Genomic DNA, 15512 nt, shown 5'->3' with positions numbered 1-15512 from the left:
GAGCAGAGGCAGCTATACCATCATGAGCACTTAGCTGTGCAGGCCCGAGAGGCCCAGGCCAATGTGCTACCTCTTCTCTCTCTATTCTGTGTTGAACAAATTTTTAGGAGATTTTCCGGTCAATTTTTTCAAGCCCTGATTTTTTGTTTTGCGCGCAGCTTGATCGTTTGTGCTCCGAATCGAGTTCCGTCTATTGCGTTGGCTTTCTACCGTTCCGAGGAATTTTCGTAGATACTCTCATCACTAGGTGGCTTGGGTATTTTTATTTCGGGAACTCACTTATGTTTGGCCGTGATTTTGAGACAGTAGCCTAAAAGTTTTGCGAGAAATTTTACGGCTCCCATTCACCCCCCCTCTGGTCGCCGTTTCCGGTCCTTCATTAATCTCACATCCTCCTCCCAGAAGCACTGATTAAGGAGTTGCGCGTCCCACTGCTCAGTGGCCGGGTCGATCAGCTCTTCTACTTTCTGCAGCAAGGTTCGGCCTCTTGGTGTAACTGGTTTTCTTGTCACCTCTCGCGGTGAAACAATTTGGAAGGAAAATAGATAAAATAAATAGTATATAGGAAACGATTTAACTTCCATAATATAGTAAATAATACTCCATCCGTCTCAAAAAGAATGCGATTATGGGAATCGTGCCGATCAAATTTGCTAAAGTTTGACCAAATTTACAGTGATTAGTATTAACATTTATGTCTCAACTAAGATTTATTATGAAAATATATTCCGTCATTAATCTATTGATACTTATTTTATATTGTAAATGTTAGTATTTTTTTAGAACTTTGGTCAAAGTCGAAATCGGTTGACTCCTCGGGAAGCGAGAATTGCATTCTTTTTGGGATGGAGGGAGTAACAACATTAATTTACATAATTTGTACACTGCAGAGTCAAAGGCATGCAGTCTCCAGGTATAAATAGACATAGGCACCCAAAGACGAACTATAACACCATCGACCGATATCGAAATATTTTCTGCTAGCTCGTTAAGAAATTCTTATACAGAGGAACATAGAGCGTACAGGTGCAGTAGTTGTGCTCATCGTGCTCGCCTTTCTTGTTGCCTCGACAGGTAACTTGACGATGACGATGACACATCTTATTCTCTCAGCAGCTACAACTCTATAATGCCATCGTTTATCTGTTTTGTTTAGAACTAATAGTAGCTAACGAATGCATGCTTTGTTTCTTGTCCATGTGATATATGTGTGTTGCCGCAGCCTCGTCCAATCCTATGTGCTGAAACGACTATCTTTCATGATGAACGGGTGCTCTTCGGATCAGAATGGTGCCTGCAACTCGTGGCGCCAGACCTCCTGCCGCGGAGGCGAGTGCAAGTTCCGCAGTGGTCACCACAAGTGCCACTGTTACTGCTGATCTCTGGTCCGTTGTTGGGTTATATTATACGTAGATTCAGCAAATAAAGAGCTATGGCAGTATAAGTACAAGTACTATCTATTTGAGATAGCCACAGTGTGTTTTTCTTTCGGCATTAATTTATTTGATCATGCACTGATCATCAGGCCGAATAAGATTACAACACAGTTAATTTAGAGTGAGTTGGAATTACCTGCTTTCTTTCGTCAAATCTGCTTCAAATGGACGTCATCGTCGCAGAATTGTTGTGGACATTGAACAAAATAAAGATATAATCATGACTTTTGAACAATTCTTGAACCTATACCCCTTTAGATGATACTAGTGATTTCGTGCGTGCCCATGCTCACGTAGGACCTTGTAAATAATTTATTCATTCGTGTGTACCGTAAAAGTTAAATAAAAATGTAAAATAATTGCAAAGAGAACAGTATGATACAGGATAGAAACCTAGATGACTGTGGATTTGAGAAAAAGATCACCGCTCACGGGCAAGGAGCCACGTCACGGTGCGCACCTGCGTCACGCCGCAGCTCGCGAGAATTTTCATCGGGTGACACCGTGTGCCACCGGACGCATGAATGGCCACGCCGCCTCAGACAGGCGCCTGCACGACGCGGCCGACTTCCGGCGGTGCCGGCGTGGCTAAACAAGAGCGACAACGCGTCCGCGGCGACGCTCGTGGGCATCCAGTCCGCTGCCGGAGGGTTTCCTCGACGTGCGCGCGTCGTTCCCCGCCACGCCGCGCTACGGCGTTCTTGGTGCACAAAGCGTGGAGTCAAGCACACAAAGCCGCACTACCCAGACGCGGCGTCGCTTGTGCTGTTTGAGTTTGAGTTGACCGCCATCGCGCGCGCTGGTGCAGTGGTGCTAGCTGCCGGTGCCGGCCGGTTCGCTCCTCGGGCGCATGAACATCGTCAGAGCGTGGATGGCGTTCACGTCGCTGTGGCCTGTGGCTGCTCTTGCTCCTCCTACACCATCTACAATTCTACACATTCAGCCTCTGGGGCAGCGGCTTCCTCTATACCACTGGGGCGTCATCGACTACTCGGCGGATACGCGGTCCGACCTCTCCTCCGGAGTCGCCGGCTTCACCGCTGCCTACTGGGAACGTACGTGTCTAGAGTACACGGGCGGTGCCGTGCAACAGACCGCCGTTTCGGTCGTCTGAATTTCGTTACATCTTGCAGTGATTTCGTCGTTGGTCAGGGAAAACAGTAGGTAGGACGGCCGAACGCGGGAGCATGCAGTCAGTGGTAAAGTGTCACACCCTTGCCAATGTTAATCAACAAGCAATTAAATTCTCTCTTTGTACTTGGTAGTAGAACATGAAATTTGTTAACCAATCGATAGGCGACAAATAAATTTCTTCCAGGTGGGGGCGGAGGCTGAAGAGCGACAGGTAGAGTTTGGCACCGAATTGAATGAACATCCACCTCATATCGCCGGCGGTGGGTTGCTGAGGCTAGGCTGGTCTGGGTTCAATGGCGGTGCGCCGTACGGCCCGACATCACTGCGCGTCCATTGCCATGCTCAACACCAATGTCAGTGCCGCGACGAGCTTCCTGACCTGCACCTGCCTCGACGTCATTTTCTTCGGCAGGCCCTCGGTTATTGGCGCGGTGCAGAGCATGATGGCAATGCCCATTGCCGGGCTTGTCTGTATCACCGCCAGTGCGGCAGTGCAGCTAAACTATGTGGGAAAAAATGCCCTCAAATTGTGGATTATACGCCAGAGCTTATAATGGCTATCGCATTTACGTTTTTTAGTAGCTTGTATATATAAAAGTTTGGCACTTACAAATTACATTGTCCTGCACGACACACGTGCAGGACTGGTGCACACACGGTCCATACTGATGGGCGTCTGCGCCGGCAGCGTGCCGTGGGTCACCATGATGTTCCTCCAACAGAAGCTGGACGACACGCACGCCGTCGCTGGGCTCGGCGACGCCCTCACTACTGGCCTCCTCGGCGCACCGAACCTCATGGCCCTCCACTCCCACCTTCTATGGCGGCGCCCTCTTCGTCCTCTCCTGGAACGTCGTGGTCACCACGGGCATCCTTCTACGCGTTGGCCTCTTCGTGCCGCTGCGCATGGCCGACGATCAGCTCAGGATCGGCGACGACGCGCATGCCAGGATCGGCGACGACGCGGCGCACGGGGAGGAGCCCTACGTGCTCTGGGGCGATGGCCACAGGTTCGACGTGACACTCAATGAGGTGGCGAGGGCCCGCGCGTGGGGCAACTGTTATGAACGACGTATAGGAATATGAAGTAAAGAATCAAGCCACAGAGGAGACACATGATTTAACGTGGAAAACCCCTCCGATGTGAAGGGGAAAAACCACTGGCACCAGCCAGCAACAATCTCACTATCTCAAGAGTTTTGGATTACACGCCTATGGCGGCTTACAAGAGAATCAAGTCTCCACGAAACCCTAGCAAGGGTGTATATACCGTACCGTACCGCGGGGGGCGGAGCCCCCCGCACCCCCCGAGCACAAGGGTGAGACCTGATGGGCTGGCTTCAGACTCCGCTACGCTCCGGCCCAAGCCTCCGGCGATGGGCCTCCGCTTCGCTCCGTCAGAAGCCCGGCCTATATCCTGAAGTGAATTTGGAACAACTCCAACAGCAACGCCGTCAGGGAAGACACAGCGGAGCACCGGCTTGCCGGAATGGGTCTATGGGAGCTAGAGGCGTCACCATCCAGTTGTAGGTTTGTAGTAGCAGATTACCTTCTAACACCCTGTTTGTTTGAACTTGTTTGCCTGATAAGCCATGGTTGAAAGTACTTTTGGCTGAGGCCATGTTTAGTTCATTCAAAATCCAAACTTTGGCACTATGCAAAAAGAAGATTCTCCGTCACATCAAACTTGCGGTACATGCATGTAGTACTAAATGTTGACGAAATCAAAAACTAATTGCACAGTTTGGTTGTACTTTGCGAGATGAACGTTTTGAGCCTAATTAGTCAACGATTGAACAATTATTACCAAATACAAACGAAATGATACAGTGCGCTACAGTGCCTCGGGATTTCAGGCGGCGCCAACTTTGGGGGCAACTAAACGCGCCCTGATTTGGTGTGAGAGAAACATACTGTGGCTAAGCCAAACAAGCCTAAACGAACAGGGCGCAAACGAACAGGGCGCAAGGTGTCTAAAACGCCATGGCCGGTGTACTGCTGCATCACGCATTCAGATGTACAAGCAATTCAGCATTCTTTAGTTGCCGCTGAACTGGATCAAATCACCATTTTCTCTAAATTAAATGTAACATAAAAAGGAACTCAAATCTATTATTTGCCAATGGATAAATTTTGCCCTTTTATCATACTACAAAACATTTGGCCAGCAGGTAACATTTCATGCTTTGATAAACTCTCTCGTCACTTCATTTTGCATTGGAGAACTATGCAATGGTTACTCTTCACTATGCTTCAATTTACACTGAATTCAGGAAACTTATTATTGGTAAAGTTTCGGAACAGCTATAGCGTCAGCTTGTACATGGTACAATTGCATTCACTGATGAGCTAGTGCTGTAAAGGATCTGGCAAGGGACGTTATCAACCTTGCTGAACCCAGCCAATAAATATCATGCGAATGGCATTGGCAGGAGCATATTGAAATATGACCCTCAACGAGCGACGCAATTCACATGGTAGTATGGTATGATCTGGTAACATTCACAGGCAGTTAGGACACCAAAGGCATCAAACGTGGTGCATATACAAACGTGGCGCATATACACAACACCTCGCTGCCTGGAAAAGGAATGTCCATACCGATCTCACAAATTTCATGATACATCAATAGCTTCATCTGAGCCTAGTCAAACTGCTCCCAGTCAGTGTTAACTTGCGTCGAAGAAACACGGGGCGGCGGAGCGCTCAAGCTGCCCATGCCGTTCTCAAACGTCTCCCACTGCGTTGTCACTGAAACAGCTTTGTTATGATCACTGAAGGGGTTTGCATTTCTTGCTTTCAGCTTATCCAAGGTCTCCACAAGGGACTGAACACGGCGCACCTGAGATGTTGAAGCATTGAACATAAAAGCTATATCAGGCAACTGGTTTGGCAGGTCTAAATTCATCGTTTCCATAATATGAGTGTGTATTTTATTGACTACAGTTAAACCGTTTGTCCTTAGAGACCAACACTAATAACATCATAAGTGTGAACTATCAAATGTTGTGCACGTGAATATAACCTACTAACCATATGACATAATTAACCAGCAATTTGTGCTTATAGAAGTACCAAAAATAACTCAGAACAATCCCTGATGATGCTTGCAAACGCATAATCTGTTAAATCAATTAACCTTTTCATATGTGTTCTTATATAGATTAATTAAGCCAGAAAATAACAAAGTGAAAGGGATTGGATAGGTTCTAGATGTACCTTTTCCTTGGCACAATTTCAACATTAATGGTAGACATTTGATGGTAACTGGAATACTCTTAAGTGTTTATGCAACATTAGATCAAGGGTTTGTTTGCCCTTACAAAGCAAAGTTTGAGTAGAAGTAAAGCTGGGACAATGCAGCCAACTTAGTCCGATCATCTTTACCAGAAGAGGGCCAACAGATAAGGTCAGACTAGCAAAACCTGGCCATTAATATTTATTCAACTAGGAGCCTCAATAAAGTGATACACTCTCTACAGAAGAAGTCTACCGAAGAAATACTAGTTCACTACACCACCACGCAGAGTGCGAAAAACAGAAAAACACAGTTACTCCTGAAACCATACTACTGGCTGGAAAATCTACCGAATGGAAAATTTCAAGGTTCATATGATAACTATCACCAAAGATGCTAAGTTAATCCATTAGGATTTATGATATATGTCGATCATCCATACTTCAGGAACTAACTACTCACCGAGCAGGCATCAAGGACTCATTATATGACTAAGAAAAGGTACTGTTGAAATTCTTACTTCGTCCAAAAAAAGTAAGATCATTTCATGGCATATCTCCAACTCGAATATAACTTATCCTGAGGCGTTACATCATAAATATTTCAGTCGTTGTAATGCATTCTCACTGAACATGTAGCACATGCAAAAATAGCAGCAGCAAGTGTTTTAGTTGTGTACCTCAGCCTTCCTCTGTGCCCTTGCTTCTCCTTCAGCTTCGATGCCATCGAGTTTCAGCAGCTGCATCATAAGCAGCTCCGTCAAGACGACAAATGCCTTATCCTCAACCTTTCTCCCTCCAAGCACATTTTTCTCCAAGTCACACACCTACAAAAGGAACAGTGTGAGCACCAAAAATAATATGACACTTGAATGCTTAAACAAATAAGGAAGGCAGATGGAATGTTCCTTCACCTTAGCAGACAGCTTATCAACTTCAGCTCTAACACGAGCAACAGCCTCACATGCCTTCATCATGCTCTCATCCATAATCACAGGCTCAACCTTCTGCTCTATGTTGGCAGGGGCAGGCTTCTCAAGCAGAAGCAGTTTTGCTCCATCCTTAACACCTGCCGTGTGCAGGAACTCTCTGTCGTTCTTCTCCTTCCCACGGAAGAAGAGCCTCTGCCTCTCAGGCTCCAAGCCAGTAGTCTGAACAAGGATACTCTTCAACTCACCTTCATATACAAAATACAAAGTGCCTATTAGAATATTGTAAATCAACACCTTCAAGCAATCAATGCAGAAGCAACGATCATTTATGCAGGTTTATTGATTTTTTGGGGGGGAAGGTGATGGTATCTGCTTCTTTCTAATGATAAACTGTGCAGAGATTGACTGACAGAAATGCTCCCCACGCATGTAAAGACCTACTAGGTGATGTAACGGTTTGTACCATTGCACGTGAGGCTACAAGCCAATGAGGTTCCAACTGATTTGATCATCACAACTGGCAAGGAGCTATTAATGTAACATTTAAACACTAGTATTATTTTTGAACAAGAAGAATAACTAGTAGTTATGGACCAATGGATGGTAAAGAGAGTACTACTACTATAACATAGAGACATATGGTCAAAAGGATTAGTACGAAAAGCTAACGGGTTCTCCCTCCGGCCAATCGTTTAGGACATCCACACGATCTTTAATAAATGACTTTAATCGTTACTTTTTACTATAAAATATTTATAAAATATAGTCAATATATATTTTTATGAAACTACATTTCGAGATGAATCTACTTACATCACTTTCATATTTTCAAACTAACCCAAAAGAAATTAATTATTTATAGTCAAAATTTAAAATATTTAACTTAAGACAACTTCAAAACTGAGAAACGGAGGGAGTAACAGTTACCCGGGACTTCCGTTCAGCAGGGTAAAGTTACCGGAGCAGGGTCATGATCGATTCATCAAGTACGTAAGCACTTTTCATCTTAATATGAATATAGGTATTCGAGAACTCTCTGTTCTTCGTATAGACTGGTCTGGTTAATCTAAAATCAAACGCTGGGAGAACGAACGGAACAATCGTGTTGACTTAAATAAAATCCACTAGATTGTCAGTTGACCTGTCGAGATCCAAAACCCAATTCCTTCTCTGCCTCTTCACCAATGCTAATATGCGACAGAAGGGAGAAGGGATCAGTAAACGAACAGGGATGCGTAGCGTACCGAAGGTAGCCTGCGCCGGCACGACGACCTCGCGGAAGTTGGCGCCGTGGGAGACCCTGATCCTGATGACGGGGCCGGGCGCCTCGCCGTCCCTGCGCTGCACCAGCATCCCGCCGGGCCGGACCTCCCACTCGCCCTCGGCGTCCCTCCCGCCCGATCTGCCGCTCATCATCCTGCCGTCGCTGACGCCTTTATGGCTCCGCCTCCAGCGACCGACCCACCGGCTCGGCTTCGGCTCGCGCTGAACGCGAAAGCGACGGGGTGAGCGAAAAAAAGTTTGGTGGCGCGTGGCTTTTGCGATGGGTGGCGGGGCGGCCTCCCTGGTGCCTTCCCTCCCGGAGAAGCAAGGGTGGAAGGAAGATGGCGGATTGGGGAGCGGAGCGGAGGGTACGAGTCGGTCGGCAGCGGGAGTAGGATTTTGCGAGAGCTTTGCCCCAAGTACAGCTTTGGATGCTCGCGAGGTGCAGGCGGGCGGGGACGAAACGATGGATGGACGGCAGGACTGGCTCGGGGTCTGGCCCGGGGTGGATGTCGTGTGCTGCTGCTGTGCTGACTCGCTCGCCGTGTCCGCCGTGGATAGAACGGTCTCCACGAGGGAGATCGTGGGGTCGGCGAGGGCCGGGCCTGCGACGGATAAATATATGTATTCGAATTTGGATATTCAATATCCAATACCGTATTTGTATTTAAATATTTAAATTATATATTTATGATATCAATATTTAATCATATCATATTCGATATGGTTGATAATATCTGTATTTTAATTAAAATCTAGGCAGAATACGAAAACAAATATACCGTATTGATTCATTTCTATCCCTGCTCCCTTGCTCAGGCTGCTGGGGCCGGCCTCGTGGCATGTTCGTGAACTCGGTGGAGACTGCAGATGTGCGGCGTTCGGTTGTCCCCGTGCCCCCGTCCCCCACGGACGATCACGTGAAATTTGGGTTTGGATGATCCTGCGCTTCGTGGTGTGGTTTTCGTGAAATTTTTGCGTTTGGACTTCTCCAATGGGGCCAATGCCATGAGTAGCTATCCGGTCCGGTACAGACGATTCGTCAATTCGAGGATAAGTTCGGCCGCTCGTAAAGTTGTTTATGCTAATTTATGGTGTTAATATGTTGAAAGAGAAAAATACTGTATCATAGCTTATAAGCCGGCTTATTATAATAACGGCCGGACACAGCCCAAGTGTGGGGTCCTTTGCTTGTTCAATATTGAGATCCGAAAATCCATGTGTTGGTCCAATCTTAAATACTCTCTTTGTTCTAAATTATAAGTCGCTTTGACTTATTGATACATCTATTTTACTATGTATCTAAATATAATAATATGTCTAGATATGTAGTGTCGACACGCAGCAAGCCGGAAGGATCTGTTTGGTGGAGTAAGCTGGAGATTCGCTTGGCTTCAACGCAGGACCAGTCGATCCTACGAATTTCCGAAGGCGTGCCAGTCAATTTGACCCGCAATTGACAAGGAGAGAAAGTTTATCAGTAATTTAAGGTGGAACATGTCGGTTTTGCCCAAACAGTTCCAAATGTGCCACTTTGGGAGCAGCCAGACGAAAAAATCGACTAAATAGCCGATACGAGAAGAAATCTACTGTTAAGGACTGTAAAACTCACGGGTCATGATTGGTTTTACAGTAACGAATACAATACACCCAGATATAAGTAACATCATCGGGTAGATAAATATAACCAGTGTAAAGCATTGAGCCAATAAGTTCAACGTGAAAGAATGTAACATACGAACAAATCGACTGTCTAGTACAAATGGATCTACAAACGCTCTGAATCTAATCTATCGCCATCAACAGTGAGGTTCAACCGGATCGATGCAGCTATGATGATAACAACAAACTAAAGCCGAAGAATCCATAAAACCATCTATATATTGACAGGTTTACGAAAGACATGCTACATGTGTGAAAGCATGGGCGAATCGACTAAAATAGCCGATTCAGGTAGAAAAAGGGTCATAGCATGAGAACAATCGACTATTTAATATAAACAGATGTATAAACTCATCAAATCTAATCTATTATTTCTAACAGTAGGGTTTGACCGGATCGATGGTAATCATAATAAAGATAACAAATTAAACTTTTAAAGTAAATAAATCTATTCATATTTAACAGAATCATGAAGACACACTATGAGCGTTAAAGTACAAGCAATCGGCTATTTAGCCGATGCAGGCATAGCAAACAGTCAATGTCACGCCTGGTCGAAAGCAAGCCTACCAGCTAGCATACTCCGATCTAGAGTACCATATGTGGGGATCAACTGGATCATTACAGCCATAATAGCGAGCTATAGACTAGATTCAACTAGTCAGCAAATCTCCTCAAGATAACATATGCCTTAACTGTGTACTATGCACGATCAAGATCAAAATAGAACAGTCGATGAAACATAATCCATCGTTTAAAGTAAGGACCATCGTAATGTGACAGAATAAACGAGGGATATGAGGTCGATCTAGATTGATGTCGATCGGACATGTTGATATTATTAAAACTAATGACAATAAGGACATCAACAAGATCGGTAACTTAATAAATCTACCCGAAGGATGCCACCCTTAGGTAGAGCTGATAACTTGATCTTAATTTGATTCGAGCAGTGGAGGTCGAACTTAACCGATACAGCCGTACTTGAACTAGATAAGGATCGAGAACTAGCTTATACTAGAGCTCGCAAGAGATTGGCGGGACCGATGCAGCCTTACGAACAGAGAGATAAGCCATGACGGTACTTACAGACAAGCCGAAGATCGGCTAGACCAATGCAGCCCTGCTTGTTAAAGAACTCATCGAGATCTACACTACTTCTACTCCTAAGGGTTGGCGTGAAGCCGAAGAAGTAATTGATATTGATTGATTGTAATCCTTTTTTACAATAGCCGAGGTCTAATATTTATACCTAGAACCTAAATATGAATCCTACTCAAGTACGACTCATTATAATCTTTGGTATAAGAGAAAATATTTCTAACTTAAGATAACTTGGACCCTAATCTTTTCCTTTTTTAGAGTCCGATATTGTGGCAAAACCACCCGAAATAACGTGCTTACGAAGGTTCACACTTTGCTACTCTTGATCTCACTAATGAGGGTTCTCTTTGGGATTCTCAAATCTCAATCACCTCACTAGGACCTTGCTCTTCTTGGCACTCTCAAAGGTGTTTTTTAGCTGTTGGAATGAGCAAAAGTACCCCCACACACGAATGGAGGAAGTATTTATAAGCATGGCTAAAAAATAAACCGTTATGTGCCTCTGCGGGATGACCGGACGCTCCGGTCATGTTGACCGGATGCTCCGGTCAGTTCTTCCTGAACTCCAGTGTTTAAGTGGTGACCGGACGCTGGGCAGCGTCCGGTCAGCACTAACCGGACGCGTACAGTCGTGATTTTCCCTCTCTAGAACCTTACTGGAGTCGACCAGATGCTAGGACTCAGCATCTGGTCACTTCACCTCTCAGCGTCCGGTCACTTCTAGACGACTTCACCTTGATCAAATGAACTGATCGGACTCTGCGCTAGTGTCTGGTCACACCGAAGCCAGCGTTCGGTCAGTATTTGATCCTGCATTCACTTCCAACTCTCGATCATATATGAATGAAGTTTGCTCCAATGGATCTAAGGGCTTTTTAGGAGCTACCTAGTGCTAGGTTTAGCAAGTGTGTATCACATCTAACCGACTACACTCACCTAGGTCAAGCTATCCGTCCATACCCCCTTAGTACGGCCAAACAAAAAACAAAGTCCTAAACTACTCTAAGTGTCTCTTCAACTCCAATCGATACTTAGAACTAGTCCATCCTTAACCTTGTCATCCATCCTTTAAAAACCAAAACGATTTCCATCATAGGGGCATGACCACCATGATAGCCCAATAGATCTCCATTACCATAACCTAACTTAATTGCCTCTACAAAACATACGTTAGTCATAGTAATCACATATTGTCATTAATCATTGAAACCCAACTGGGGGCCTAGATGCTTTTAATCTTCTCCTTTTTGGTAATTGATGATAATACCACCTTGAGTATATGAAAGAGTTGAGGTTTTTAACATGCTTGGTTGATATAAGCTTTTGACAATAAGAACAAAAGAGTTAGGCAAGCTTATATGACCCAAGCCAATATGATGTACTCAAAAGATATGAAATAAGTAAAAGTACAAGTAATAAAGCTCATTTGCACTGGAGTAAAACACGAAAGCAAAGCAAATGAGCATAACATTAGTGATATGACATATAAGAGATTCAAAGTAGAGAGCACACATGTCACATATCATGATTGCGTAGATATCACTATCACATAAATATAGTTTGATGCATAAAAGTAAACACACAAATGCATAATAGTATATCACACATAAAAACCAAATAGATAAACTAAACTCTCCCTAAGTCGCTCCCCCTAAGTCTAACATACTCGATCTCTCTCCCCCTTTGGCGTCAAACACCAAAACCTAAGGGTCGGTCGGTGGGGCTGCAGCGGATGAGTCAGGCGTTGAGGTACGAGGAGGGAGCTAGAACTGTGTGCCATCATCATCTGACCCTGAGCTCTGAGCTATCTGACCCTCTATAGCTGGAAACGATGTTGAAGCGATCTAGGTCAGATCAGGGACTAGAGCGGCCGTAGACTGTGTAGGTATCACTAAAGTAGGCAGCTCTAATGATGCAACAGAAGAAGAGAGCGTCTCTGCAGTCCCCGTAATAGGTACAACTATAGAAGGACCTGGGACATGTAAATATGGCAGAGTAAGCTGCCCTATCAACTCACTAAAAGTCGCTCCAAGACTCCTCGAGACTGAGGTATCTGGCACTAGCAGCAAAGAAGTCTAAGCCGGTGTGAAGCGCGTCTAAAGAGGTGTGAACTGCGGGGCTAACATTGGCGAGGCAAACCACTAGGACACCTGCTCTATAGGTGAAACAAACTATGCTGATGGTTGTCCCTAACTCTAAAGCCCACTAGGCAGTAAAGCTGGAGTCATAGAAGTGGTGGCAGGCTAACCTAGCTAGGGCGAAGACTATGGCGGTGGAGCTCTAATAGCTGTCACAACATGCTGCATAAATCCAAGGAGCTACTGCTGCATGAGGAGCTGCTACTGATGCATGGCCTACTGCTGCTGTTGTATAGCCTGTTGTTGCTGGATCACCTATTGTTATCGCTGGAACTCATCATGCCTAGTCTGAAACTAAGCAAAAGTGACAGCTGTCTCCTGAGCCTAGCGAGCCTGATCCTGCCTCATCCGCTCAAGTATGGCAAGTAGAGCGGGGTCTGTCTGCAGTGCTAAAAGGTCCTAATGGCTAGAGGGGGGTGAATAGCCTATTAAAAATTTCTACAACAACACTTAATAAACCGGTTAGACAATTATGAGGCAAAGCAAGTGTTATGCTAGCCTACTAAAATAGCAAGCCACCTACCATAATTCTAGTTTATATAGTTTCTATCTACACAATAGCTATGACACTACACTAAGTTAGTGTGATCTCAAAAACTAACTAAAGAGCCACACTAACTAAACTAACAAGCTCTCACAACTAGCTACACTAAAGAGCTTGACAACTAGTTTGCGGTAATGTAATGAGAGTGAGCAAGAAGGTTGTATCGCTGAGTCGAGGAAGAAGCCAATCAATCACAAGAATGAATAACAATGAAAACCAATCACCTCGGAATCAAATAATGACACAATGATTTTTTACCGAGGTTCACTTGCTTGCCGACAAGCTACTCCTCGTTGTGGCGATTCACTCACTTGGAGGTTCACGAGCTAATTAGCATCATACGCCAAACCCTCAATAGGGTACCGCACAACCAACACAAGATGAGGATCATAACAAGCCACGAGCAATCCACTAGAGTACCTTTTGGCTCTTCACCGAAGAAAGGTCAAGAACCCCTGACAATCACCACGATCGAAGCCAGAGACAATCACCACCCTCTGCTCGATGATCCTCGCTGCTCCAAGCCATCTAGGTGGTGGCAACCACCAAGAGTAACAAGCGAATCCCACAGCGAAACACGAACACCAAGTGCCTCTAGATGCAATCACTCAAGCAATGCACTTGGATTCTCTCCCAATCTCACAAAGATGATGAATCAATAATGGAGACGAGTGAGAGGGTTTTGGCTAAGCTCACAAGGTTGCTATGTCAATGCAAATGTCCAAGAGAGTGAGCTTGAGCCAGCCATGGGGCTTAAATAGAAGCCTCCACGAAATAGAGCTGTTGTACTCCTTCACTGGGCACAACATGGGGTGACCGGATGCTGGACCTCAGCGTCTGGTCATGCGGTGCATGCCATGTGTCCCCTCTCTTCAAATGTTGATCGCTCAATCTCAACGATCAAGTGACGACCGGACGTAGCAGCTCAAAGTGACCGGACACTGAACCCCAGCGTCCGGTCGTTTCCAGTAAGCATCCAAAGACGATTTTTCATGACCGAACGCATCCGGTCACTTGATGTTTCCCCTATGCATGACCATGTTAGTGTGACCGGACACAGCCAGCCAGCGTCCGGTCGTTTTAGCGCCAGCGTTCGATCGATGATCGACGCTGCGCTTCTTCTGCTACTACTGATCGAACGCGTCGATCCTTCAGAGACCAGTGTTCGGTCACTTACAGTGACCATGTTCACCTGAGTTTAGGGTGTCGATGGCATTGTCGGACTGTCCGCACTCTATGGGCGGACACTCCACCGGTAAAGTTCCTAACCCTTGCTCAAATTTACCAACCACCAAGTGTATCACCTTGTGCACATGTGTTAGCATATTTTCACAAATATTTTCAAGGGTGTTAGCACTCCACTAGATCCTAAATGCATATGCAATGAGTTAGAGCATCTAGTGGTACTTTGATAACCACATTTAGATATGAGTTTCACCCCTCTTAATAGTATGGCTATCGCTCCTAAATATGATCACACTCACTAAGTGTCTCGATCACCAAAATAAAATTAGTCCTACAATTTATACCTTTGCCTTGAGCCTTTTGTTTTTCTCTTTCTTCTTTTCAAGTCCAAGCGCTTGATCATCAGCATGACATCACCATCATCATAATCTTCATTTGCTTCACCACTTGGAATGTGCTACCTATCTCATGATCACTTGATAAACTAGATTAACACTTTAGGGTTTCAACAATTCAGCAAAACCAAACTAGAGCTTTTAGGTGCAGATGGAGCTAAACTAGAGCTATCGACCTCATGGTCATGTCGTCGTGGAGGCATCTAAGGAATAGGCTGGTAGTCATCATCTGAGCTATCACTGGGGTCACTCGCAACAATCTCCTCCTGCTGAGCATCAAGCTGCTCCTCCTCTATAGCTGCTATGCTCTTGATGGTCTCATCCTGCTGAGTTATAGTCTCTAGCACATCTGGACATTGGCTTGGCTGGTGGGATGTCCTCACTGTACTATGTCAAATCATCTAAGTCATGTTGTATGTAGAGAACTCTGTAGTAGCACCACTATACTCTGTCAACATCTCTGGAGGCATCACGGTATCTGC

At 45.3% G+C, this 15512-nt stretch overlaps 1 protein-coding gene and 1 pseudogene across 1 annotated transcript; one reads left to right on the top strand and one right to left on the bottom strand.

Annotated features, from left to right (window-relative positions):
- The first annotated feature begins 2307 nt into the window (after positions 1-2307).
- On the top strand, positions 2308-3656 carry LOC136461134 (ammonium transporter 2 member 3-like; annotated as a pseudogene).
- Positions 3657-4975: 1319 nt separating this feature from the next.
- Positions 4976-8497, bottom strand: LOC136459350 (BAG family molecular chaperone regulator 4-like). The gene is made up of 4 exons (XM_066459215.1): positions 7984-8497; positions 6722-6984; positions 6488-6634; positions 4976-5412 (listed from the first exon to the last, which is right to left on the bottom strand). The coding sequence occupies exons 1-4, from the start codon at positions 8153-8155 to the stop codon at positions 5215-5217; spliced, it is 780 nt and encodes a 259-aa protein (XP_066315312.1). The 5' UTR covers positions 8156-8497; the 3' UTR covers positions 4976-5214.
- Positions 8498-15512: the final 7015 nt, after the last annotated feature.

Source organism: Miscanthus floridulus, chromosome 6, assembly GCF_019320115.1.
Source record: "Miscanthus floridulus cultivar M001 chromosome 6, ASM1932011v1, whole genome shotgun sequence".
NCBI classification, from domain to species: domain Eukaryota; kingdom Viridiplantae; phylum Streptophyta; class Magnoliopsida; order Poales; family Poaceae; genus Miscanthus; species Miscanthus floridulus.
The sequence above is the reverse complement of the archived record's forward strand: the minus strand, read 5'-3'. Positions and strand labels throughout refer to the sequence as shown.

What these genes read in the sequence shown, in the direction of transcription:
- LOC136459350 (XM_066459215.1), bottom strand. Translation starts at nt 8,155, where the DNA reads ATGATGAGCGGCAGATCGGGCGGGAGGGACGCCGAGGGCGAGTGGGAG. An exon ending in GCCGGCGCAGGCTACCTTCG is followed by an intron (nt 6,985 to 7,983) that starts GTACGCTACGCA and finishes TTGTATATGAAG; the next exon opens with GTGAGTTGAAGAGTATCCTT. An exon ending in TTGATAAGCTGTCTGCTAAG is followed by an intron (nt 6,635 to 6,721) that starts GTGAAGGAACAT and finishes TTCCTTTTGTAG; the next exon opens with GTGTGTGACTTGGAGAAAAA.